Source organism: Phaethon aethereus, assembly GCF_964289735.1.
Source record: "Phaethon aethereus genome assembly, chromosome: Z".
Taxonomy (NCBI): Eukaryota; Metazoa; Chordata; class Aves; order Phaethontiformes; family Phaethontidae; genus Phaethon; species Phaethon aethereus.
The window spans coordinates 3,598,922-3,626,836 of NC_138577.1; the positions used below are offsets into that span (position 1 = coordinate 3,598,922).

Consider the following 27,915-nt stretch of genomic DNA (forward strand, 5'->3'; position numbering starts at 1 on the left):
CACCCCCAGTGAGCAGAGCTTGGCCGTGCTGCAGAAAGGTCTCCCTTATTTACAACATAGATTGCCTGGGATCTTCCCCGGATCTTCCCCATCCATCTGCCAGTCTTGTTTATTATTTATCATTATGGAAATTGCACCCTTGTGGATTCTTCCTCAAAGCGAGTGACAGCCAAGATGGATTTTCTCCATCATGTTTGTGGTATTACAGTGAATAACTTGCTGTAGACTTGACAGGTCTAGGGAATTTAAAAATGCACAAAGTAGCAGGGAACTATTTCTTAGACTGCTTTTGAACAGTGAAGGGCAGGCAGAATTATTCATGCAATCTTGACCTGCAGGTGTAAACACTTTAGGCTTTCAGGAAAGGACAAGCAGGTCCTTTGGTTCCTCACCTTTGTTCTGGAAACCTAACACAGCTATGGACATCTACATCTATGGATGTCTACATCTTATGAGCCCAAGCTTGATCCAGTGACCTCTTCCAGGGTCCAACACCTCGAGCTGAAGACCTCTTCGTGCATTTGGTGGAAGAAGGGAGAAGCGATAGGGGATGCTGGTATCTGGACTCTGTGCAAAGATAGACCGGTCTAGAGGTGGGTTCACGCCAGGAACCAGAGAGAGCACAGCCCAAGTATTCTGCTGGAAGTTAGCATGAAATTTTTCAGCACAAATCACTGATGGAAGTGAGATGCCAGTGGTAAGGGGTAATGCCAGCTAAAAAGAGGAGGGCAGACAGCTGAAAGCAGAAATACCTGCAATTTCCACATGATGCCTACTAAAGCCCTTAGTCTGGAACGTGAGCATAGCTGTTCTTGGTACACTTAATGGTCTGCAGACCTGTGAAACCTGTTAATTACTCTGTTTTGGTATGGAATTTAATATATTGGATTTGTTTTGCTGTTGAATTTGATTTCTTTCTGGAAATATGTCATTGCCCTTACAGTTGCAAAAGTAATGCTGTCTGGTTCATCAGGCAGCTTGTGGTTGGTGTAGCCTGTTCCCTTCTTTGTCATGGTTGTATTGCTTTACATAGCTGGGTAGATTATGGCTGTAGAGACTAATTGCAACAGACTGTCACCTTGTCCCAAGAGTACCACTTGGCATTGATAGTAGGGCAATAGCAAGGTCCGTTGTACTTGAAAAGCACAACGTCTGGTGACATGGAGAGAAAGCGTTTGACATCTGTGCAGCCTGTTCCCAAAGCAAGGCATGGGATCTGTGGTTATACTGGGGTTTGCAAGGCAATGGCTATGGACAAAAGCTATCCATGGATGTATGGTTTTCTTCAGTCCCAATACAGATGATGTGAGCAGAGTTTTTTTCCCCAAATGGGAGGCTAGTTCCTGTCCCCAGGAGTCACTATCAGGTAGGTTGATGATGCGGGTTCCTTCTCACTGTGTTAATCTCTATCCTAAATATAATTGCAGATTTGATCCTAAGAGAGCGGTGCAGCAGCTGAGAGCTTGTGGAGTGCTGGAGACCATCCGCATCAGTGCAGCTGGCTTCCCGTCCAGGTACTGTGCCGGGAATTCGGCGTGATGTCGTGCTGCTGGTGCAAAGCTGTGCTTGCTTTACTCAGCAAGCTCATTATCTGGGGTGAGGGATGGAGAAGAAAACACTAGTGTTTTTTAGGAAAAACAGGGTTTATTTAGGTTGGTTTATATCCAGGATATGTTTTTTGCGTTTTGCAAAAGCCCCGTTAGGTCCTGGGTTCGTCAAGTCTCAGAGTTTTGTTACCAAGCAATGAGCTGCACAGTGAGGCTGCTGGCGGATGTGTTGTGTCATGTCCAGCATTTCAGCTGGTGCTTTCAGTTTGGTTCTGAGAAGTAATTTTTCTGTGATGAAATCTCTGAAAATGCTGGTGTGTGGCAGATAAAGGAATCCAGCTTGGATCCCATACGGAGGTGGACAGCAAGCACCAAAATAATGGCTCTATATCCTCTGCACCTATCTTACCTGGAAGCAAGTGTTACCCTAGAGGACTTCTTCCCTGCTTGCCTGAAGCTCCCCGTACAAAAGCTCCTTGCCCTGTACAGTTTCCTTTCCTTTCCTCCTTTCCTTTTTTTTTTTTTGGCTTCAGACCCTTGCTGCAATAGTAATTTCGGCCAAAAATATTTTGATTATACTTGCAGAGAAAGAAAGTAAGGGTTGTAAATTATTATTTCAGACTTGAAATAATAATTTACAACTTTACAAATAATAATTTACAATTACAACCTTCACACCGCACATCCAAAGCATACTAGGTTTCAAACTCTTGCATCTTAAAAAGGAAAGGTTATGGGTGGTGTGGCTCTTGCTGATTGTGATATGAAATTCAAACGAGGTTTTTAGGGCCTAATAAATCAGAAAACGTAAACTATAAATAAGCCCTGAAGATGACAAGGGCAAATAATTCTAAAAATGCATCAATTGTGTTTTAGTGCCAAGCAGCTTTGTGTTAATGTCAGCATAGCCATCAGCCTTTTTAGACGGAACAAGGGAGTTATAAATACGCGCGGTAAAGAGTCGGCTCAGCGCGATGTTGGACGCCATGCGAAACTCCCTGTGCCGGTTTTTGGGGAGGAGCGTTATCAGCTGCCTTATCAGTAACTCTCATCTCCTGCAAAGCTGGAAAGAGCCTCTGACTATTGATGGCAGCTTCTGTGTGTTGGCGTGAGGTGACTCTGCTGGACCTAACCCCCGTGAAGCCTCTGCCAGCCAGTGACCTCCGTGGACAGGCAAAAACTGCTGATGGGGATCCCCCTGGCCAGCTGAGCTCAGCACCTTAAGAAGGGGAAAAAAGAAAAGAAAAGGTTTATAGAAACCAATTTCTCTCTCTCCCCTGGCAGTGTGGGAGGGTGGCAGAGAGGCGAATGGAGATTTGGGTCCTGCTGTTGAGGGTCTGGCCCTGTTAGAAGACCCAGCACCACCTTTGACTGCCTTCTCCGAAGTCTTTGAGGCATTTGTGGAAGGAACTAATAAAAAGTTGCTCCTGAATTACACGGTCTCTAAGCCACGGTGAGGAATTAAAAAAACAGCCCACGGGTCGGGTCTTTTATTATCTTCTTTGTTAAAGTAGCAGCAGGGCCAAATCCATCTGCCTGTCCTCTTGCCCTGAAAGCCCCCGAGCAGTGAAGCAGCTGTGGTTTCCTTTGGAAGAGGCCACAGAAAGGCAGTTGTCTGCTTACTAACCAAGTGGTCACGCTCCCCAGTGTAGTGGATGCTCCTGGCTCTGCAGCTGTGGGTCTCGGGGGAAGTTTGGGCAGCTCTGACTTGAGGGTTGTCCATGGGTTTTGCTACTGGTCTTAGCATTGCTGCAGGGATACCCCCTTCCTCTCCATCCATAGTTTTCCTAAAACTTGCAGCATTTTTCCAACTCTGCTCACTCAAATCTGTGCAGTTTAGACTCTACGGCGCTAAAATTGATACTAAAATTGATGTATAATTAGTAACTGGGGAGGGGGAACAGAGGGGAGAAACCACTGCAGCACCTGGAGACCAGCCAAGATCTATTTATGGCAAATAATTGAGCGGTGCGAAGACCGCTCCGTCCTGAAAGACTCAAAAGGGATGCTTTTGTCTCTGCTTGTGTGCTTTTGGTTATGAGGTCTTTTCCCCAGGACACTTAAGAATACGGAACTCTTCCGTCACTGCAAGTTGTCAACTTTTGTTCTTCCTCCAGGGTAAAAAAAAAAGGTGCAAACAGCTATTTCAAGCCTTTCAGGATGACCTTCTCCAGTTCAGTGTTCGGTAGCTTCAGGGACAGATTTTTATTTATTTTAGTGTTTCTAAAAGATAACTGTATACAGCAACAACTCTGCATGAAATAAGACACTCACTTTGGGTTTTGGTAGTTCTTCACCTTCCTCGGTCCTAAAATTCCAGTCTTGAATCACAGAATCACAGAATCACTAGGTTGGAAAGGACCTTTAAGATCATCAAGTCCAACCATTAATCCAGAACCACCATGTCCCCTAAACCATGTCCTGAAGTGCCACATCCACACGTTTTTTGAACACTTCCAGGGATGGCGACTCCACCACCTCCCTGGGCAGCCTGTTCCAATGCCTGACCACCCTCTCAGTGAAGAAATTTTTCCTAATATCCAATCTAAACCTCCCCTGGCGCAACTTGAGGCCATTTCCTCTTGTCCTATCACTAGTTACTTGGGAGAAGAGACCAACACCCTCATCGCCACAACCCCCTTTCAGGTAGTTGTAGAGAGCGATAATGTCTCCCTTCAGCCTCCTCTTCTCCAGACTAAACAACCCCAGTTCCCTCAGCCGCTCCTCATAAGACATAAGCCAGACCTAGGAGTTGGGCAGCATCATTGAAAGGTTGTGAATAATCTGTATATTTGAATTGGCTTTATAAGCCAGCTTGGCAAAAGCTGCTGCCACAGGATCTTATTCTGTGGGAAATGTAGTAGATGTTTTAATTTTTTCTGAGGTTTTATGTGCATGAGGTCAGTCTCAATTTTGATCACAGAGAGCATTGATTATTCCTCCATATTTCCTTGTATTTTGAGACAAGTCTGATTATAGTGATTGATCAAGGATAAAACCGAAAAGGAGGGTCATTGCTTTAAATTTAAACCCTGTGTGAAGACTGTAAGTTTAAACCACTTAAAATAATAATGGAAAAACTTCATCTTTGTGAGTTTTGCTTCACTTGGGTATAAGCAATTTACCTTTAGAGCAACAGGAAATTTTAAAAATGTTTTCTCTTAAGAGAAGTTGTATTACAGAAACAGGAGAAAATGTTTATTTTCATCCCGCGGTATTTATATCTTAATATTTTCCAGCATACTATCACAAGAGTAATTTCTAAGCGTGATGTGGCTTTGAGTCAGAGATCTCTGGATGAAGCCACCTTCTGCCGTTGTTTCACGCTTCTCCACTACAGTTACTTTATGGGTCAAAGAATTAAAAGTTTTGAGGCTTCGATAATTTTTTTACTGGGTTCCTTTAAGAAAAAAAGGGTTAAATATTATATTAGTGTTCTTCAACCCATGTAAGTCATGATATATTCCCGCTGAAAGGTGAAGCCTCACGCTCCCCACTTTGGGTACGCGTGGCTTTATTTTATCATTTCCATGGTACGCTGAACTCTGCCGCTTTCTCAAGTAAATTGAAAATGTATCATTTGGTTTGAAATGTTATGCAGCATTTAAGAAATGTATTTGTTAGCATGTACATAAATGACTGTGATGAATGGACTGTCTTAGATGTGTAGATAGTAAATCTATCATCAGCTTCCGTGGGTAAAGCATGGAAGATGTCTCTGTACTATAAAACCATTTATCTTTGTTATGGAAACTGGCTACGTAAAGATTAGTCTGTAGAGAATTAATTGGTGCAGAGCTCCATTAATAACAAAATACTCTCTAAAACAAATTTTCAACTTGCATTTTGTCAAAACTCTACATTTTTCTTCTTGCTGGTTCTAGTGGTTTCCAGCCAGTGGTACAACAGCAGTGGTCTCCCACTGTGCCATCACTCTGAATAACGCTCTCGTTGCAGTCTATCCGAAATACTTTTATTGTAGTGGTCTTGTATGAAATTTATTGTTTAAGTATTTTTGGCATTTGGCTGCTTCCTCTGGTTTTGCTGGAGCTGACTGTCAGATGCAGCATCATTGTATCAGTTCCATATGAAATCACAGCTGCTAAACTCTACGAACATTGAACATTCATAATTGAAATGTATCATGGACAACCTTGGGTATAAAATATTCTTTTTCATAATGTGCCTTTAGCTGTCATGCAGTCGTTTCAGGGAAACAAAGCCTATAAATGGCTTTGTCTACCAGCAGCCCTGCTTGTCCGCTCTCCCCACTCCCCAGAAAGGAATAATATGTAAATAGGGGTGTTTTTTTCCCCCTCATTCTGCTCTTTGAATATATTCCAGATAATTTCAAGCAATGCCAGCCTGCATGTTTTAGAGCTAATTGAAAGGCAAATCTGTTCTGCTGCAGTAAACAAGGCAAGAGAAATTTTCTCCCTGAACTGCAGTTTCTAAAATAATTTCTTGTCAAATCTTGGCTCAAATATACAACCTGTGTTCCCCCGAACAGGCTTCAGCTCCTATAGGAAGATCAATATAGTCCAGCTCCTTACTGCTTAAAATATTGATCCCTTCAGGGGACAGTGCCACGTGGTGCTGGCAGGATTTCTTACACGAAGCCGGGTTTCTTCAGCACACGGTCACTGGGATGGTCTTGGGTGATGAATGTATTTATGCTTAATGGAAAGATTTTTGCATTCAGTGATTTTAGGCCTCCAAAAGAAACCGTATTATGGTTAAGTCATACATGCTTCAAGCTCTTATTATAATCCTCTTTTCCGCTCTTCGTTCAGTGCCGCTGAAATAGCGTTGCTGTAATTACCCTAAAACAATAGGTTGGCGGTATTTTGGGCAATTGCTGACTGCTTGGGGAGATTCTTTTCCAAGGCTTCCTCAGGAGTCGGAATTTCACCCCCGGTTTCTTACCCGAGCCCTCCCTTTAATTGGGAGATGTAATAAATCCAGCTGGCTGGGCAGCACAAGGGCTGCTCTCGGGTTCGTAGCCTCGTGATTTCGGGCAGGAGCAGCCCCTTTGCTTTGCACCCACTTGTAGTTTTGTATAAAGCATCCAATCTTGTTCTTTAAACCACAAATACAGGCTTAATTTGTGGGGTGTGTTACAGCTTATTCCCTCTGTCTAATTCCTGTAGGTGACCAAGAAATTGCTGGGTTAACCAAATCTCCTGCTCCTGGCCAAGCCCTTGAGCATCCTCCTTGCAGCTCAAGCCCGGGGAGGTATTTTTCACAGGCGTGTGTTATTTTTCCTGTGTCCTTCCATTCCTTTTATTGCCTCTTCCCTTTAGTGACCTGTGCTGATTTCAAAGCAAAATCTTGATGTTTGAGGTTGGTTGTGTTTGATCTCAGCCCTCAGATTTTTATTTTATTTTATTTTATTTCATTTTATCTTGGGAAAGCTGGCGTAGTATCTCTCCATTCCTTCATTCCTCCTCCTTCCTCTTTCTCAGTTGTGCAGGTACAAAAATCTTCTTGGTTATAGCTCCCCAACTACACCACTTGCATGGTCTTAGAACATGATAATTATAAAGAATTGTATTTATTTAGTGGCCCTTGGTGGTTTCCAGCTCCTAGCAATGAGGCATGCCCATGTTGTGTGGCAACATTGTGAAAACTCGAGATCTGCTTTTAATTTAGTACCTGTGAACAAGTTGAACTGAGGTGTAATCTTCCCGTAATCTCTCCTGACCTGCTAAGCTGTGGGCTAACATGCCGCAGCTTTTGTCTTGTGCTGGGAATCACTTTGTGGTCTAGCAGGAGGGAAATAAATTTTCTCTCTCTCTTTTTTTTTTTTTCCTTTTCTCTGCTGAAGATGGAGATGTTGAACCTAAAAAAAAAAAAAAGACACATATATGCAGCAGAATAAAAAAAGTGTGTGTGCGCCAAAGCAGCTTCAGTATTTCTGCACCAGAGAGATCTCCCTCGTAGGGTTGGGGGATCATGTCTGTTTCTCTCGAAGCATATAGTTGTAAGGTAATTTTATACTGCTTTGAACCTGAAGTGGTTTAACCAGGCGTGTTACATTAAACCGGAGTGCTTTAATTGCTCCTTTCCCAGGGGGGGGTCCCGTAACAGCACCTCTGAACCCTCACAGCTTTCTTTTGCTTGTGAACTGGAACTGAAAATACTCCGGTGAAACTCCCGATGGACCAGCTGAGCCTTGGTGGTGGCAGAGCTTTTGTCTTGATACTCTGTGGGCGATGGTACCAGCAGTTTGATCTCAGGACTGTCATCTCCTGTTAAATCAGCGAGGGTGCCTCGCTGCAGGAAGGGTGAAGCGGCGTTTGTGCCGTGGAGGTGCGGCGTTTGGCTGTGAACCTCTGGGAGACGTGGGCAGAGGACTACGGATGCCACAAGCCCGACAGCGATCAGTGAGCGTATTCCCTGCCGCTTCCAATAGCTCCTGTGCGACTTAATCCGAAAAAGTGAGTTGTCTTATTTATGTTAAAGGCGGGCTCAAATGGAAACAAGTGGAAAATCAGTTTTTACCACCTTGTGAAATGAGAACGTCAGGCTCTGAAGAAAGACCCTCTATGTAGGGACTTACGACCTATTTTAAAGGAATTTCTGCAGGTGTCTGACTCTGTCGTTTGAAAACAGCAGCGGGATCTCCATCTCTGTCTTGGTGCAGGAAGATGATGGATTTTGCCGCTTTCTGCCCAGCTTGGACCCATGCCCTTCGTTACACGTGTTGCCTCTTCGCCATCTGCTCTTTGCCGGAGGAGCCCGGGTGGCACCTGCAGGACGATTTCTTCCTCTGAATAGCAGCAGTTAACAATATCAGCCCCTGAACTGACTCTGGCAGGTTCATGGGAATACTCCCTCCTTCTCTTTCCCCCCTTCCACCGCAAGTTCTCTCTGGCTTGAGTGATACCGGAGCCAGGCAGGAGGTCTCCAGCATCGCACGCCTGGCCACGTGCTTCGGGCACCGCGTGCTCTGCTTTGCCCGTCGGGTTTGATTTGGAGCTGCCTAAAGCCTCAGGCGTGCTTAAAATGAAAACGGGTTTTATGTGCACAAAGCAAAAGGATGAAGGTGTGGGTACAAAATGGGGAATGTCATCATAAAACAAAGGCTTCTAGAAAGCAAAGAGAAAGAGAGTTTAAGCTTGAACCCTACGTGACACAAGCCCATAGTCTTGCGTAATCTTTGTGTTCAGGTTTGCTGTGCCTCACCCCAGAGAGAGCTTCCTATGGCAGGTATCTTACTTTTTGTTAGTGATAGTCCAAAACTTTTGGTCACTTGAGGGGGGGCAGCCTTGGCTGTCTGCCCCAGAAGCAGCCCATGTAGGTAAGGGTGAAACGTTCACTAAATCTGGCGACTCCAGAGCTACTCTGAGCAGCCTGAGCGTGGGAAATCCTCTCATCACACCTTCCTTCTTGCTCCTGTCTTCAGGAGCCCTCCGTCTTACCTTTTGTTTCAGGGACGATGTTAAGGACTCTCTCTAGTTTTTGCCATTCCCATATTTTTTGCAAAAGTTGTCCAGGGTGCAATGCGTCCGTGCAGCAATTGCGTGGCAATTCCCAGTCCTTAGTGGTTGTCTTTTTTTGCTTTTTCTCCCTTCATTCTCTTTATAAACATTTTCTTCTACTGTGTTCTTTTAACCAGAGTATCGCTTTTAACCAATCTGGCTTTCCTCCTCTGCTGCATTTTCTGAACTGACATGAAGCTGTGTTGGTCATGTATTTTGAAAGAAGTGTTATAGTTCTGGTATGCCTATCCTTAGCGAATATCCCCGCTTTCAGCCTTCAGGAAGTTTTGTTAGAGAGGAATTATTTTATAGAGACGGCAGCCTTGAGCGCAGGAGGTGTGTGATGTCTCATCCAGCCCCCGCCACCGCAAACTGGCCAAGTGTAAGGAGCCATCACAGGCATCGCTCCGGCCCTTTGCAATTTATTTTGCCTTTCTTCTCCCCTCTCTTAATCTCTGGAAGTGGAAAAACAGGAAAAATTGGGTGTAGTAACACAAAAATAAAGGCGTGCCTGGGGCTGCTGGGCTGAGGAGAAGCGGTTTCTGTGTGGCTGCTCTTCATACAGCGTGTGTATCTCAGCTGCCAGAACGTCCATGTGGGTGAGGGTCAGGCTCACAGATGATGCCGTTGAGTGAGGGCATAAATCAAAATCTCTGCAGTTCTCTCCCATCTTCCTTTGATGCTTGTTATGCTTTATTTTTTAATAACGATGGCTGTACTTGACAGTGCTGGAAACGCCTAGAGTTTTAATTAAAAACTCAGGTTTTGAGGGGCCCATAACTCACTCGTTAACCGGGGAAGGCTGAATCTTGGCAGATGCTGAGCCAGTTTCAGGATCCAGTCTGCAGGCTGTACATCTAACAGCGGCGGCAGGAGATATTTCCTAGCAGTAAGATACAGTGCTCTCATTCCTTCAGTGAGTGTTGTGTGTTTGGAGACTTCACTGCTGGTGACAGTGAGGCATCTTCCAAGTGGCTACTTTGTCTTTTCAGAATCCAAAGATTTCATGTTTGTTTTAAAGGGTTTTGGCCACAGACCTCAACGTGGAGCGATTAGTGAATGAATTCTTTCAAATTAATATTCAACAGTTTGGAAAAGCAGAAAAATGAAAAGTTGCTATTTGATTCGTTCTCTATCATCTTAGCAAGATTGCTTTTAAAAATTTTTTTGTCCAAATCAGGAGATCCATGATCTCTTCGAAATTAGCATATCCTTTCCAAAGGGAACAGCGTTGTTGCATTTGACTGGTAAAATGCAGCAGCTTAGGAAGCACATCAGGAGGAGCGAAAACAAGGTGATCCATGGCCCTTCTGTTCCAGGCTAGAAATGCGCTGGTAAGGTCATTCCATGGCAGGGGAGGACTGAGACTGGGGATCAGATTTGGGTGACCTAAGTTCTTTCAGATGGCTTTGATCCATGCTGAGGGTAGTGGTGAGGGATCCCTTGGTATGAGTTTCATATTTTCATTTGGCTATGACCCCAAACACTTTATTTTAAGGAAGTAATGCCCAGCATGCAGACTGATCCTGTGTATGCTTTGCTTTCAGATGGTCCTACCACGACTTTTTCAATAGATATCGTGTTCTTATGAAAAAGAGAGACCTCTCTAAGAACGACAAGAAGCAGATCTGTCAGACCTTGTTGGAAGACCTCATTAAGGTGAGCTGAGACCAAATCTTTGGCAATGATTTTTACAGCATAGAAACTTACGGCTTTGATATGATCTGAATTGCTCTTCCTGCTCCTACTTGCTGCTCATGCAGGTGCTTCTTCAGCCTAGGCAGCCTGGGGCCTTTTCCAAAATGAGACTGCTCTCGCTACCTCCTTGAGAGACTAGCGTGACATGAGATCTCTTGATTGCAGTCAAGCTGAACATACTGTTTCAGTGCTGGTGAAGTCCAGAGTTTGCTATAGCTGGCTGTATATGAGCAAGTGGCCACGTTTAAAAAAAATTCATCCCCCTAACTCCTCCTCCTGGTTTTGGCTAGGCATAGCTGGAGCCCATTTTAGAGGTCCAGTTTTAGACAACATCATGAACCTTAGTTAATCATTAAATGCGTCTTTGTGCAAATGAGTAAGAGAAAAATACAATAAATGCCCTATCTTGATGCGTGGAAGACTTTTAATAGCCACGTATGTAGAAAAAGCGTCCCATAGATTTGGGCTTTCTTCCCTTAAGCAAATACGAAGTCTTTGCCACCTCTCCTCACAAAAACCTTATACTTAGACTCATGTGCATTATTTTTAAATTGCAAATGTGCACACAAAGGTTTCTTCCTGTTGTCTTGCTGTTGAGCAGCCCAGAATGTGCACAGCACCTTAGCCAGGTTTTGATTTTTGATCTCTGTTTTCCCTGTGGTTTTTTGAGGAATGTACTCAGTTGGGTTCCTCTCTGCAAAAGCCATTCTCCTGATGCACCAAGTGTTTCTCTTTGTTGCAGAGCCATTTGCAGTGCATGGCTGACTTTGCAGATGTAAGCCTTCATCTTCTGGCGAAATAAATGTTTTCTCAATGTCCTCTGATGTTGCATTGCTCTATTTAACTTAAAACAAAATACAAACAAACAAAACCAAAGCCCTCAAAACATTCAAAGTTTGTGTAAATATATGGAACTTAAGACTGAATCCTGGTGCTGCATTCCTCAATGGGTGTATAGACGTTCAAGTTGTTTGGAGTCTAATAATATCATCATCACCGAATTAAGAAGAGATGTGAGCTGAGCTGATAAATTTGATTCAAAGTGGGTTTTTTAATCTGTATCTACTGAGCAACATAGTCTGAAAAAAAATTGTTTGCCTTAATTAAATTTAGTTTCCTTTATGCTTTTGAAAAGGATCCAGACAAGTTCCAGTTTGGACGTACCAAGATCTTTTTCCGTGCAGGCCAGGTGGCATATCTGGAGAAACTGCGAGCAGATAAGTTCAGAGCTGCCACAATCATGATTCAGAAGACGGTGCGGGGTTGGCTGCAGAGGGTCAAGTACAAAAGGCTGAGACAAGCTGCAATCATCATCCAGCGCTACACGCGTGGGCACCTGGCGCGGAGGTGGGTCCTAGGAAGCCCTCCAAGGAAGGGCTAGCTGGGAGGTCAAGTGGAATAACACTTCTGGGCACTTGTGTTTTCAATCCGTTCCATCTTGTAGACCTTAAACTTTGGGGTTTCATAGGAGAAACATTGAAAATACTCTGCATGGGGCGTTGCCTTTTAGCCCCGTGAAGAAAGACCCATACTGTGCACGTAGGTACCACGGTGGTGAAAGTTTCTGTGCTAAAGTCAGGACTCATTCCTGGCCCCTCTCTACAGCTTTAGTTGGGGGCAAGAGATCAAAATTCTTTGTCTCAATTCGATTTTCTATCTGTACTCATTTAATTTCTAGGTGCTAGGCCAGGGTTAGAGCATAGGCAGCTAGGCTGTAATCAGATGACTAAAGTACTCTGAGATATTTAGGTGAAAGTGTTTCACAGAACTAGTATTTTCTGGGACTACCTCTTGCAAAAGGTGTTTGGGTCGACCAGTGAGCACTTTGCCAGTTGGTATGTACTCCTCTTCTGCAGAGACTGGATTTGTGCCCTCTTGGTATCCAAGGGAAGTTTTCAGGATTGATTTGCTGTATCCTTTGTCATGAGAAAAATCACTCCACACCACTGGCAATGGGGCTATTTACAGTACAGGGTAATAGAGCTCAATGTTTAACTCTGTGCAGGAACCTCAAGCTTCCCTCATGTTGGTGGCTTGCTGGGATTTCTGTAGATAATGCTGCACTGGAGAGTAGGCTGGTGGTAGCAGAAGTGGGGTGGGTGTGAGGGAGAAGTAAAGCAATGTAATAGCATCCCAACACACAGGTCACCTTGCATCTTGTGCCCCTTACCCATGTCAAAGGCTGCTGTTCTCCTGCGTTTAGCCAAGCTGGCTTCAGGCACTTCACCGACAGGAAAAAGGAGTAGATTTGGGTCCTTTCAGCTTTGTTTCCTTTCTTGTTTTCTGCTTAGAGAAGCTGTGGTGTGTTAGCTGTGTTGCTTGGTTTTGAGCAGCAATGTTCTCCCTGGCTCCGAGTTAGCATCTGCCCGTCAGAAGTGCAGCTACCTAATCTGCAGCTCGATTAACTCTGCTTGCACTTGGGCAACAGGGTGCTCCAAGGCTCCTGCACAGTCACTCCTTCACTCCTGATTGTTGGATGAATGTTGCTTTCTACCAATTATTGAAGCAACCGAAGGTGAAGAACTTCTATGTTCCTTCCAAGGATTTCCTCTAAATCGTACTGTATTTTGGAAGAACATCAAAGATACTGACTGAATTTGTGGTTATTATTTGCTCGTGTGAAAGGGATTGGCCTTTTGGAGAATCCAGGGGTGAGAAGGTCTCAAATGAGCAAAGCTGGGCCCTTTTGTGACTTGTATTTAAAACTGAGCACAGAGATTTGTGAGATTTTTCGTGTCCTCAGAAGTCCATGTACTTCTCTAGGCTCACGGCTGCAGGTCCCTCTCGGCAGTCTTGCAGCTCACTTGAAGACAAGGCAAAGGAGACCTGAGCAATAAGAGGAAGCTTAAGAAAAAGGGAGAGTCGGTGATTAACTTTATCGTCTCCGATGGGCTCTCCATGCACACCTACAGACTTGGACTCTGTATGTGACTTTGCATCAGCCACCCATCCCTCTAAGGAGGGGAGGAGAAATTCCTGGTGCTGTTGAAGCGATGGGGTGTGAGCTAAAAGAGAGACTAGAAGCAGTTGTGCAGAAACCACCCGCTGCAGGGTTTCTTCAGCGTGATTTTTCACTTTACCTCTTTGTACTAGTTTCATAGAGGTGTCATCTCAATAACTGCTTACTCCTCTTTTTGGAAACGGACTATCCCTTGTCCTCTTTAGTAGGCTCTGGTTCAGTGGGTCCTAATGAGGAACCGTTGGCCTTGACAAAGAGAATATCTAAACCGATCCAATTATGGCTCTTTTAGTTTTTATATGCTTTTCACAAAATAAAGAAGTGGATCAAATATCTATTTAATGCTTCATGCTGAGAGCAATAAATGAATCATAAATTCAGCAAAACAAGCTAATTATGAAATTAAATGGCAGTTTTATGGGCATTTATTAACTTGTGTAACAGCAAATTGAACATGAATTCGGTTGGAGAATGGGAGCAACATGTCACGGAGTTGACCACATCCCTCATTATTTACTCCCTGTGAATTGCCTGGGGCTCTGCTCATGAATGTTGCCAAACCAGTGCACACTGGTTTAAATGTCAAATCAATTTGCTGCCGTTTTCACTGAGTCAGTAGATACCCAATGCGACGCTTGCTTTTTATAGTTGGGGAAGTGATGGAGCCAACCTGGGAGTTGATTGCCTTAAGTACATAAGGCAGAGAGCTCAAACCAAAGAAAAAGCTGGAAAATACTTGTTTTGAGTGCTGTTTCGGAATAACGAGGTGTGTTGATTTCTGGTTCCAGTGCTCCTGGGTGCCATGGACACTGATTGCGTACATGTTCCCATTATTCTGCTGAAACATGCTATCAGCTGCTCTTTTCTTAGCCCTACTGCTAGGATGGTCTTTCTTCAATACAGTCAAGCTACTTTTGGTCAAAAGGGTTTTCTCTCTGTCTGGTTTAAAACTTATTACAACAGAAAGAAGGGGAGTTTAGTTTTACTGCTAACCTTTTTCCTGCACTTTGCAGACTTGCTGAGCACCTGAGGAGGACGAGAGCTGCCATCACCTTCCAGAAGCAGTATCGAATGCTGCGGATCTTCCGAGCTTTCCAGAGGGTCCGCAACGCAACCATCACCATTCAGGCTTTTGCTCGGGGCATGTTTGTCAGGAGGATTTACCGCAAGGTATGACTCCACAGAGTGTCTTTGCATTAGAAAAGAGTAGGAAGAGCCTTTATATTTACCTCCGCTGGCCTAGCACGACGACGTAGTTATTGTGGCTATTTTGATGTTTTACGAAGCCGACTGCCTCTGGTGTTTCTGGAGAGCACACGGTGACGGTGAGCGGTGCCATTTAAAGCTGCGCAAGCAAAAATGATTTTGGCAGCAGCACCTCAGCAGAGCAACTAAATGAAATTAGTCATTCAGATGCCAGGAGGCATTGTGGAAATCTGGAAATGTCAGTTGAACTAACCTACACTCTGCAAAAACCTCCCTGGCAAACTGAATTTGTGTCTGAGCCGTGCTGCGGGTGCCATTTCCAGTATGGTAGGAAAACCAGTAGGGTCTGTCATGGAGGACATCAAGTCATTTATTGATATAACTAAGTCTTTAATTAGTTCTCTCCATCAGCTTTCTGTGTTAAACCAGGAGCTGAAAGCAAGGAAATAAAGGTTTGATGACAGCAAGTGATACAGTGAGAAATCATCTGTCAGGAAACTGAAAACAACTTTGGAGAATCTTCTGTCCACTCCTCAGATCCAGCCTTACTTTGGTAGTGACCTAAATTTATGCCTAATTGTCGTCATGGGGATGCTTGAATAAGTCAGAGGTACGATTAGCCAGGAGGGGAGGGCCTGCTCCTGGAGATGATGGAGGTTACCTGGACACCCGGTGACCCACCAGAGAGATCAGGGATGTCCTCTGAAACAGGGGAGCTGGCTGCTGGTGATCAGGAATTTGTGCTGCCACTGCTTTTTCAGGATCTATTTTTTAAATCAGAAGCCTCTGCAGGGGAGGCAGCTGGTCCAGCATTTAAACTGTCTGAGATTGACGGCAACCTGAAATCTTAACAAGGTGTAGAAGTTGGCAGAAGGTGATGCCTCTCCAATCGGAAGATCCTTAATCTCTGGAGCACCTGAGGTGTTGGGTATGGGTGCCGGTTCAAGTGCATGCTCAGAAGCAGGGCTGCAGGTGATGCTCCATGGGGTCAGGGTATGCCCAGTGCCCGCCAAGACTTTGCTGTAAGGCTGGAATAGGTCCCAAAAGCAATGCAGTAGGATTTCTTCTAGCCCTTTGGGCACCCCTAGCTTTCTCCATCTGTAAGAGTGCCAGGGCTGGAGACTCATGTCAGAGTAACTCCTAGTGCATCCTAAATTCACACAATCCCTTTATTCTGAATTAAAATTTGCAAGTGCAAAGAAAACCTTAGGGTGAACAAAAGATTTGTAAGAGAAGCTGATACGGTTCCTTTTCTGATACAACTTATCCCAGACTAATAACAGCGAAGTGTCTTGTAATCTTTAAATTCTCCTGCTCTTTCTTTCCTCATAATACTGCAGCGTAGATCAACATAAGAAAGTTATTAGCAACATGCTGGTTGTATCTCTAAAATGTGAGCCTTCAGTTTTAGAGGAAGGAATTGTATTGCCACCTACTGAAAAGATTTTTGGGGAGAAATTCTATGCAAAAATGCCAGAAGTTTCATAAAACCAGATATGAGTTTCTACAAATTGAATCATGCAAGAGAACTGTCTGCAGACTGTAGTGAAAGGACTCCAGGGTTTTATTTGCAAGTTATCCACACGGTAAGAAATCCCACCAGGACAGGATTTATCTGCAGTATAAATTATCATAATGCAGGGGTGGAACACATTAAAAAAAAATCTGCAAACTGTTCTGGTGTGAGCTATATCTGATGCTGAAGGGACAGTAAGTTTATTGCTAAGTGTTTGTGTGTTAATGGTTATTAATTCCGCTAGCTATGGATCTTGCGGATCTGGGTACTATTCCAAGGTGGTCCATGAAGTCTCACTTGAGCCCAGATGCCCCCTGTCCCTATCGAATCCTCTAGTGACCAGCCAGGATCATATCCCCTCACTTCACTGGCCAAGCAGGTCTTGACTCTTTTTGAGAGCGCAGCATGGCTCCTAGGAGAGGACTGGATGTGCCCTGCCTGCACCAGTTGAGTGCAATGACTGGAGAAACCCCTCAGGAGGAGGGGATTGAAGTGCCCCTTCCTGTCTATGAAAGAGGATGCGAAATAACAGCCCCTCTCTCCAGCCATCACCCCCTGCGCCTACCAGGACACGCCTGCTTGCAGGAGAAGCCCTTTCAAAGGCAGATTGGGAAGTGTTGAGTGCCATGTTGCATCCAAACCAGCACTGCTGCTGCTACCTTTGCAGGTGACTTTTCTCCCTTGATTGTCCCATTTCTCATGTTTTGTAGATCCTTGCGGAGCACAAAGCCACCATTCTCCAGCAGTATGCCCGTGGCTGGCTGGCCCGCACTCGCTTCCGCCGGCTCAGGGGTGCCACCATCGTCCTGCAGTGCTACTACCGGCGCATGAAGGCCAGGCAGGAGCTGAAGGCGCTGAAGATCGAAGCCCGCTCAGCGCAGCATCTGAAGAAGCTCAACATTGGCATGGAGAACAAGGTGGTCCAGCTTCAAAGGAGGATCGATGAGCAGGTATGACCTGAGCAGTGCTGAGACAAGTGTGGTCCTGCTTCTTCTTTGCCTCTCTTGTGCTGTGCTTTCTGAGAAGGCTTTTATCTTCCCATGACACCTAGGAAGGATGTCGTGGTGGTGGCAGCCTTCTGCTATTGCTGGCCAGATACTTGTAAGGGGGGGACACCACCATGGGAGTGCAGATGCACTTGGATCTTGGGTCTCCACCTCGCTGTCTGAAGAGCTTGCTCAGTAAGCTACAAAAGCTGCACTGTAATTATTATGAGAACTGCCCAGAAGGACTCAGAGGAGGAGGATAAAACTGGGCAATTTTGAAAGTTTTTGCCCTGAAAACCCAAGCCAGCTCCACGTGAGATCCCTATGTCAAACAGGCGTTGGCCATTACACTTTCTGCTTTGCAAGCACTGAGGATGCAGACAGTCTGCCACAGTCTGTTGTACTGAACCATATGTCTTGTGAGTCGCATTACCTGGAAGATAAAAGGTAAATTGGGTAGATAGTCACTTTGCAAAGTAGTTTGAGCATGTTTGTGTTATCAGATGTAACAACTGCTTGGAAATAAGATCCGTGGGGAGGGGTGAGATGGTGCGATGTGAGTGATAGATGCCGGTGTGGATGGCTGGATGGTCTTACTGTGACTACATGATCACAGAGAGGTCTTCATCTAATCCCACTTGTCGTTAATGAGCTACAGAATAATAGTTTGATGACACACTTAGGAGGAGGGTTTTCTTACCCACTAACATGAGTGTTGAAGTTACTGTGATAAATACCCTCTGTGTTTCTTCCAGTGCTGCACAAGGACTTCAGGGATGAGTACAAGAAATGCTGAGTAGGGCCCAGTTGTGTCTGCTAATATTAATGGAGAAATTCACATCCACCTGTACCCTTAAAATGCCCTTTTACAGGCAGGAGAAACAGTCTCCGTAAGTCAGGATACCTGCTTATTTGCAGTACCAGTTATTAGTAATTGCAGTTTATCATTCTGGCTGTTGTCAGGAACCCTTATACATCACACACGGTTTCCTCGCTGCCTTAAATCTCTCCCATCCCTGCGTGACACGAGAGGTCCTGCGGTGAAGAAGATGAGAAATGACTCTGCGTTGGCTCGGATACTGCAGAGTCAAGACACCCGGGGACTGGCATTACTGCTGGCCACTTTCATTGCTGTATTAATTGGCTGCAAAGCGTGCACCGCAGTAGAGTCTGGCTTGTAAACCGTGGTGTTTAATTTTAAAATGCCTGCTTTGCATACTTAGATTGTGCAGACAAACTGTAGCTTAGGAACGGAAAAACTTGGGCATAAGGTTTTCTGTGTATCTGTGTATCAGAAACACGTTTGATGTGACCCTTCATATTTGGTGGAATTAATTAGGACAAGTCATTTCGGGTCCACATATTTGGGCTGAACTCGCGCAATGAGAGTGAACGTCTCTGCTGGGTCTGCTGAGCTGCTGGACTTGACAATGGAGCAGCAGTATTAATTTTTTGTTTCTTTTTTCCCCCAATTCCTTGCTGTTTACTGCTAGGAAAAGTGTGGGAGTGGAACAATAAAGAAAAAAAACACCTTTGGTTAATACAGGCTTTCCTGTCGTGGGCTGTGAAAGCAGCAGAAAGGTCTCCTTTAGGGAAGAAGACATGGAGAACTTCTAAGTAGGCAGAAATAATGGGTTGGAGCTTGTCTTGACCTCCCTCGGTCTCTCTGCAGACCGTTTTGGAGGAGTTGCTTTGATGCTTTCTGTGTAACTTTTGCAGGGAAGAATCGCTGCTCTGTGTTACTCATGGTGGTATGTCCAGTGAGCTAATTTTAACCGTCATTCCAGGGCTGACAGGTTTCCCTGGGATGCTTTGGATGTGCTAATGAGCTCCGTTCCAGTGGACTTCCTTTTCAGTGCACTGGATTTTTTTCTGGCAGCAGTGGGTTTGTTACATCATATTTTCCCTGAAGTATCTTGATTTCAGTCCTGGCTGATCTATAAACGTGACCTTTTAAAATGCCAATTAACTTTAAAAAAAAAAAATATTGCAGGTAACTTAGAGAGCCGCAGTTGTATCATTTTCTGACTAGTCGTGGAAAAAAAATGTTTCTATTTCTGCTACTTCAGCTCATGCATGAACAGAGAGATGCAATACTCCGTGTGCCCCTGAGGAAGAAAAGATTTCTCTTTGAAAAAGATTTCTTTTCTTTGAAAACATTAAAAGCTATTATTGTACGTCAGCCTCAGCTCACACGTTCTAGCATCCGTAACTGGGCCGATTTAATTCAGTTTCCGAATCAGATGATCATTGCACACGAGAAAGTTTTATATCTATTTTGCTGCAAAATATCCGCACTGGTCCACTTTTTTCTATCCACTTGGACCATTTTATCTTTTTTTTTTGTTCTTTTTCAGTGGAGTGAGGTTTTTAATGTGTATATTTTAGCTGCCTGAGACACCTTTAAGGCTGTTAACTAATTTGGTGTTATGTGTTCATGCAGCCAATATATAGACGCACAGTGAGCTCCCCAGACTGTCTCTGCAAGCGGCAGTATCTCTGTGAGCATTTATTGTGAATAAAACTAGTTTGGGTAACAGTAGTGATGATGATGTTGTGTCTGCCATTGGTAGCAAAAGAAAAGCTGGATTAGTTCATGGAGCCTGGGTTGAAACCAGGACTGTCACAGCTCTGCTGGGCTGGATAAGGATTTAAAATAAAGCAGATTCAAGTTAACAAGGTGTGTCGCGTGATCTCCGATTGTGGTGGGGACCAGCCATTTCGGTAAAAGCTCTCTCATGTCTCTAGTAGCTAATAAATGCAGAGGAACGCTTTTTTTTGTTATCTTGTGTCTGGATTGAAGTCTCAGTTGGCTGGTATGTAAAATAATATACATAAACCTTGGGCCACAAAGCCATGAAACGTTGTGTGTTGGAGAATGAGCAGAGACTGAGGGAAGCAGCAGAGATTTGTGAACCGGAGTGATGATTGCCATTCTCTGCAAAGCTTTTCAATCCGAATGGATCTCTGTGGAAATGGCTCTGGTCATGCAGAAATGCCAATTCCTTAATATCACAGAAACGCTGACTTTTGATATTCACTAATAATTAATGAAAGGGGAGCAAAGGAAAAGATGTTGATGTCCCTCGTTTACTTGATTTTCCATTTGAGATGTGTCTTAACCTTGCTGTAGAGCGGTGAGACTGCAGCGAGAGGGCTGCTTTGGGAGGTCACCTAGGGCTGAAGGACAGGGGCCAAAAGGATGATCGGAGCGATGGTAGAAGAAATGATCCTATGAGCCACACTGGGAATCTAAAAGAGACTAATCCAAAGTATGGGTATGAGGGATCAGTATCCACCAGCTCGCTGTGCATTTGTACAGGGGTCTAGAAGGACCTGTGTAGACCTAGAAGACTTCTTTAATGGGCGGTTGCTTTCTTTTCTAGGCTGTAAAGTTCTTTGAAAACTAACTCTGTTGTGCAGGACCTAATGGGAGCCTCTGACTCTTACAGAGGTAGATCATGCTTTATCGCATTCAAATTTTTGTTCTTGCTTATTTGACTTGGTGAACATCTTGAAAGAGGAGGAAGTTGCATCTTGGGATCTGTGACTTTGCACCTTTACAGCTTATCCTGGCCAGTCAACAACTGTATGTTCAGGACATTGAATTTTTAAAATGATACACTTCTGGCTTCTTCGCCTCAAGCTTTTCTTAGCGTCCACATGAACTAAAAACTTCTGGGTGAAAGGAGCAGTTTCTCATGAGCTGGTGTGACTCTGCTGCTGACTAAAGCTCGGAGAGACAGCAAAAGGCTAAGTTGCAGATTACCAATACACACTTCCATCTGGGCTGGACAATGATCTCTTCCTGAATGTTTCCCAGCAAGATCAGGAAAGGCCAGAACTGATATTTCTGATACTTACATGAAATACCCACCAAAGTCCCATTTAAGAAAGGAAAGCCTTTCAGGTCTGTCATACAGTGATATGAGCCCGGAGCTTCAAAGCTGTATTGAAAGTTTTCAAAAGGGAAACTTTAAAAATCAGGCTACATTTTTAATTTCAAAATGGTTCTTTTGCTCTCATGATTACCTACCTAATGTTAGCAAAGCTGTGTGGTAGGCTCTTTAGTGAAGCTCTTGGTCTGTCGTGAATTCACTGTCATTTCTGGGGCTGGCTAATAATGATGATGTTTTATTGGTCACAGTGTAGTTCCCATTGACTTTGATTTGAACTACAAAAATCAAATGAGGCTGCTGAATTTTCAGGTCTCAAAACTTGGGAGCAAATCATTGCTAAGTGCTTTAGAAGAGAAAATCTGAGTAAATAAAAAGATGATTGAGCTGGCACATGACTTAAAGCTGGGGTTTAGGGAGCTCTTTGTGCTCAAGGCTGTAATTATGCTACAGTGCATTGTCGCCCCAGGTTCCTGCAGGCATAGGAGTCAGGAATAAAAGGATAAACTGCAAAACCAATATTACAGAAAAAAAATATGGCAAACCAATTGCATTAAGCAACATTGTTTGGAAGCTGTAGTAAAAATGTAGGTTTTTTGTTTTGGTTGTCAGTGCTACCAAGCGTTGTTTGCCTTTCCTTCAAGTGTAACATCAGATTAACAAATGCTTGTATAATCATTACCAAAATATTATTGAACTTTTGTCACAGTTTTGAAATGGTTTTTAGCTTTGTGAGCTTTATTAGCATATGCATGGAAATGTTCGTTATCGGAAGCCTGTTGCCCATCATGCTCAAGGATTTTTGACAGTTACTTTTGTAGTGCATCAGTGCATGCACTGATCTTGCTTATGGTCTTCCTTTCTTCTTTTTGGGCTGTTGGCTGCAGAACAAGGAATACAAACTTCTGAATGAGCAGCTCTCTGCACTCACATCTGCCCACTCCTCCGAGGTGGAAAAGTTGAAGAAGGAACTGGTGCAATATCAGCAGAGCCACCGGGGTGATGGCAACCAGCTTGTCAGCTTGCAAGAAGAGTTAGAGCACCTCCGACTGGAGCTTGAAAAAGCTCATGGTGAGAGGAAGGTTGTGGAAGACAGCTATGTTAAGGAGAAAGACCTGCTGAGAAAGGTATGTGTATTTGTCGCGTCTCATGTGGTCATGCTGGTGGTGAAAGCTTGCTCTTCACAAGTCTGAAGGGGAAAGACTTAATTTATCATAGAATCACAGAATCATACAATGGTTTGGGTTGGAAGGGACCTTTCAAGGCCATCTAGTCCAACCCCCCTGCAGTGAGCAGGGACATCTGCAACCGGAGCAGGTTGCTCAGAGCCCCGTCCAGCCTGACCTGGGATGTTTCCAGGGATGGGGCATCTACCACCTCTCTGGGCAACCTGGGCCAGGGCTTCACCACCCTCACTGTGAAACATTTCTTCCTTATGTTCTATTTAATTATAATTTTTTTTCTTTTTGTCACTGAATGCCCGTAGAATTTGCCTTTTAACCAGGTCATGCGGCAGCAAGGGCAGGTGGACATCCCTGCAGGAGCAGCGACTGCCTCATGTCAGGAGGATGCCCTGTCTTGATGCCTTTTGTACTGCCCACCATGAAGAAACTCCCCAAACCCAGACCCCTCTGGAAATAAGGGTGCTTAATAACCATGGACATGGCAGAGCTTCGTGTATATACGGTGATTCCTTGTGGCATGTAAGATATTGGAGAAGGCTGTCATAGATGCTGTAAATACTAGGAAGATGTCCTTCCTCAGCCCAGCCTGGTATGGGACATGAGGGCTGTGTTTCTGTCATGAAGTCCATGGCCGTTGCAGCTGGTTGTAGTGGCTGGTGTTGTAGATGTATGCAGAATATGACCTGTGTGGGGACCAACTTGTCCCTCCCAAGCAGAAGCACTGCTCCAACACCAGCTAGGCTGGTTGTTATGAGCCTTTATAGGCTTTGGAGCTGGGGTATAGATTAAACTTTTTTTTTTCTTCCTCCTTCATGCAAATTCATATGCTTTCTGGATCTCTTGAGCTGGAGGTGGTCCAACACTGCCACCATTGTACAACAAAGTGTTCTAGTAGGAGAAAGAGACTTTGGAGTGTAGAGGTGTTTTGCAAATAGTAAAAATGGACCTCTTACCCTGAAGTTCTTTGGTCATGTTCATTCTGAATAACCTTCACACCCATCCTCATAACTTAAGGCACTAAGGTAAGGGTTTAGTTTCCTGCTGTGAATGCTTGTGACTTGGGTTAAATGCTTGTGACGGGTTAAATCTGTGATCCTTCTTCTCCATGGACAACTGAAGTGGTTTCTTTGATCCTGCTGTTGCGAAGAAGTGAGGGCTTTTCTACTCAACAGGTTGCATAGAAGAAGCTGGTTTGCAGCTATTACGCTAGAATAGTGCTTTTTGTGTTACAGCCTGAAGATGAGTTGCTTCTGGAGATTAAAAAAAATAAATCATGGGATTAGCTGCGTTTTTATTATGCTGGAAGAGAGTCCAGATAGGGCTCTTCTAGGACACTTCACTCAGCGGCGACTGCCCTGGCCAACCTCCTCTTGTGGATAAGCCCTCAGATGGTGGGTTTGGGTGAGCAGCTGTGGGGACTGTGTGGTTAGGATAACTTGATCTGAACAACTAGCACAGCTGAAATGCATTTTTGGGCTTACTTCTCAAAAGGCTGTTCAGCCTGTACACGTGTTGTCTCTTGGTTGGCCCAAGAGCTCTCAGAAAAGCAGTTACTCCACTCTTTGCACATGTATTGCACCCACACAGGGATGTATGGAGTCAGTGATTTTCTTTCTTCCAACACCAAATTAGAAGATCCTTCTTGGCACGGGGCTCCGTTCATTATCCGGCTGCAGCACAGGCTTTTAGAGCCTGAAAGGATGCTTTATTTTGAAGGTGATGCAGCTGGGGGAAAAACTGCTTCTCTTTGTTCTTGATTGCAAATCCCTTCTGAGCACTCAGAAGAAAGGTTGATTTAATGACCAAAGAAATACTTTCAAAAAGCATGAAAACAAAGCAAAAGCTTTCCCTTGGTGTAGAAGTGCCTACAGCAGAGCAAATACTGTGCACTTTACCGTGACAATAAATGGTTTAATTATAAAACATTTCTGCTCAGCAGTGCAGGCTCCCGTTTCTGACATTAGCTTTCAATGCTCCCTTCATTTCCTCGTCGGTGGGGAGATGCAGAAGACCTGTTTCCTTCCTGGAAACGTTCGTTTAGCCAAAAATCGCTTTCCAAGAAAATTTATGATAGAGATTTTTGAGTAGTTCTAATAACTGCCAAAAGCATGAGGAGTGTCATGAAGCTGGATTCAGGTGTGAGAAGCACTTTTCCCCTTCAGTAGCAGGACTGCACCATGGCTGTGGTGGGATGCACTCACTCTGGAGATGATAGCCAAAGTCATCAGACACTTCTTCTGAGTGCGACTGAATGCCTTCATTTTATTGACCTGAGTGGGGGCTGCAGCTTCTGCAAATCCATATTAGTTATGATTTTGTTACTGAAAAAATGTCCTTTAATCTATTTCTTATCGCTTTTCTCTCTGACTCCTTAATTTTAGAAGAGCCCATGTTTCATTTTGAGGTAAAGTTTAAAACATTGGATCTGGATGAGTACCAGCAGCTCTCCCCAGGGCTTTCAGTAGCACCTAATCTTCTCACTTGGTGAGCTAGGATGGTTCAAAACCTGGCCAGGAGTTTTCTTAGGAAAATCCTAAATGCCATCATCCTCTCCTCACAAGATTAGGGGAGGACCGGAGCCAGATCTCATGAGCAGGTGGTTCCATTGTAACACTTAAATAAGGGCTGAAGCCATCACAAGTGCTCGCTGCTCAACGTCTTCCATAGAAATCCTTCAAAGAAGGTGCTGTTGCATTTGAAGCACCTTCAGAGATCTGTTTCCTATAGAATGATGAGCAAGGGATACAAAAAGTACCAGCGTAGGACGCGGCGTGTGCTCAGGGATGAAGTTTGTGCTGCTTGGCTGTCGTGTAACCTGCTCCGCTTGTCTCTACCTGTGTTAAATGGACTGTTCTCATTCTCTTTGGGTTTCTGTAAACACAAATGCTGAATTCCAGCTGGTTTCTGTCTGATACGGAAACAGGAATGCGATAAACAAGGTTAATCGCTTGAGATCACATCTTCAAAACATCTATATCCAGTCAGAGTTAGAAATTCTTAAACTTGGGAATAATTATTACAGATTCTACCAAGTCCTTCGGTTCTAAAATATCCCCCCGGTGCAGCTGAAAATACTCTGATTTTTTTTGTCTAATTTTGTTTTCCAACTGTCATAACTTTGTTTTCTGGGCAGAAGGGTTCATTATCAGCACTCATTAAAGAGCGCTAGTGAAATAATCCCATCATCCCTGACCTTTTCGCTGATGGAATAAATGAGTCGAGTTCCTCACTGTCCCATTGCAGCACAGGTTTTCCTTCCCTTCTATCACTCCTGTGGCTCTTTTCCAATTTTTTAAGACTTCTTCCTAACTTGAAGACACCAGCGCTGATCTAACGGCCGTGTGTCTGCTCTATTTATTTGAAGTGATGCACGAATGAGGAAGGTAGTTGGTTTTGGTACTGAATATTAAAATTGTGGCTCAGTTCAGAGGACTTAAAACACCGGTAGCTCTGCATACATTAAACTGTTTTTTTCACTTCTTAGTTGTATGTCCAGACTCCAACTTTCCTATTTTAGAGAGAGAGAGATGCAGGAGGTTATAGGCTCATATAGCTGGAGTAAGTGAACAGATCAGAGGGCGAGGGGTAGCGAGAACTTCCAGTTTCTGTGCACGGGATATGACTGCTTCAGTTGTGGCTTACAGCAAAATATTCATTGTGCTTTTACCCTCACCGTTAGTATGTATCTGGCATATGCACTATTTGATAAAATACCTTGATTTGAGGATGCTTGTGTGGAAGAGCGAAGTCTGTGCTAGGCACGCATGCCAGCTGGGCTGCCGATAGGTTTTATCTCGTGGTGACAGCAACGTTATTATTCTTGGGCACTGAAAACTTCTGTGATGGTGTGCACAATGTTGTTTATCCTTGGCATCTTGAGATCCCTCTGCTGTGTGTAGCTGTTTTCTAAGCCGTGGCCAGAAGATGCAGTGGAGTGGGCACAGGGAACGACGTTACATGGGGATGATGTGTCGGTTTGTTCTCCTGCCTGACAGCAGCAGAATCCTCCTGCTTAACCACAGCAGCATATTTCACTTGATAATGTGACGGTTTTGCAATAACGCTGTTGGATGCATCAGAATTCCTCAGGGTGAACAAAATTACAGGATGTGTTGCTGTCAGCATCAAAAAAAAAACCCCAAACAACTATTTTGCAGGATTTAGTTTCTGTTGTCATTATTTTTCGCTAGGCAATCGTTGGTGTATGCTCCTCTTGTAATACCAAAGGCCCCGGTACACACTGTGCATCCCTGTACTGGAGGTTCTGCAGTAGCGTGAAGCCTTAAAGTGACTATAATCTTATTACGTGAAGTGAGCACAACACGCCTGAAGCTAAAAAAGTCTGAGCTATTTAGCATTAGTTCTTTCATGGCACTCACGTTCGTTGCGTCCATCTGAACTACTTAAGTGCTATGTTGCTTGAAACAATCAGCAGGTTTTTTTCCCCAGCAGCAGTCAGTGCGATGGCTTGAAGACAGCAACGAAGCCCGTTGAGATGTGGAAATAAACCTTGGATGCGATGACCTGATCACTTGTAGGAGTTTCACTCCTGCAGATCCCGGTCGCCAAGTCCAACTGCTCAGCATTTTGTAAGATTCTGCTGAAAACCTTAATTTTTCTGCTGAAAAACTTAAATTAAGGGAGAGATGCCCTCAGAAAAAGAAAAGTTAGTCTCTGTTGCAGCGCGGTTCTCCTACGCTTCAACTCCTGATGTACAAAGGATAACTGGCAGAACACAAGGGGATAGATCTTTTAAACAGCAAAGCAAGCCCAAACAAAGCTCCCTGTCTCCAGCCAGGAGAAACGTAATCCCGCCGCAGAGGCTCTGACCCGCAGCACGCAGTAATTCTTTGCCTTGTTTCGTAGCGCATATCCGACTTGGAAGAAGAAAATGCTCTCCTGAAGCAGGAAAAAGAGGAGCTTAACAGCAGGATCCTGTGTCAATCTGAAGGTAAGAAAAAAATGCTTATAGCATTGTAATGCCTCCACTAAACGAGGAGCTTAACTGTCCTCCCCTGAAATTTGTTTTTCCTGTGTGCTTCGCTGTTAGCTCCTACCTTGATAAGTGCTAATCTTCCCGCAAGCCTTTCCTGGTGGTTTTTGTCATTGTTTTGTTGTGTAGGTGGTTCTGTTCGTGCTGTCCTGCTGGTGGATGGCAAGCTGGTTTAATTGGTGAAATGTGGAATAAAGTACCCAAAAGGGCTTTTCAGTTCGGTCGCGTTGCAGCATTTACTGCGGTTGATGTGGGAGGCAGTGAGGCTCCTGGGGGTGCGGGGTAGAGAATGACAATGTCCCAAGATTGTTGACTGAAGGCTCCAAGGAACAGCACCATTAATGATATTGAGCTGTGACAAAAGGTTTCTCTAATGTGACAGGAGTCTCTGAATGTTTTTTAAAGCAGAAACTTAGATGGTGAGACGTACATAGAGGAAAGCAATC

At 44.3% G+C, this 27,915-nt stretch overlaps 1 protein-coding gene across 1 annotated transcript in view; it reads left to right on the forward strand.

Annotated features, from left to right (window-relative positions):
• LOC309415844 (unconventional myosin-Vb-like) overlaps positions 1-27,915 on the forward strand; it is a gene marked incomplete at its 3' end in the record, with an annotated part of 151,388 nt that overhangs the window by 90,636 nt on the left and 32,837 nt on the right. Inside the window, exons 17-23 of the mRNA XM_082013501.1 lie at positions 1,428-1,514; positions 10,579-10,690; positions 11,865-12,076; positions 14,702-14,858; positions 17,121-17,360; positions 22,180-22,419; positions 27,343-27,427. Of these exons, the coding sequence (XP_081869627.1) occupies positions 1,428-1,514; positions 10,579-10,690; positions 11,865-12,076; positions 14,702-14,858; positions 17,121-17,360; positions 22,180-22,419; positions 27,343-27,427 (1,133 nt within the window). The remainder of the gene's footprint in view (positions 1-1,427; positions 1,515-10,578; positions 10,691-11,864; positions 12,077-14,701; positions 14,859-17,120; positions 17,361-22,179; positions 22,420-27,342; positions 27,428-27,915) is intronic.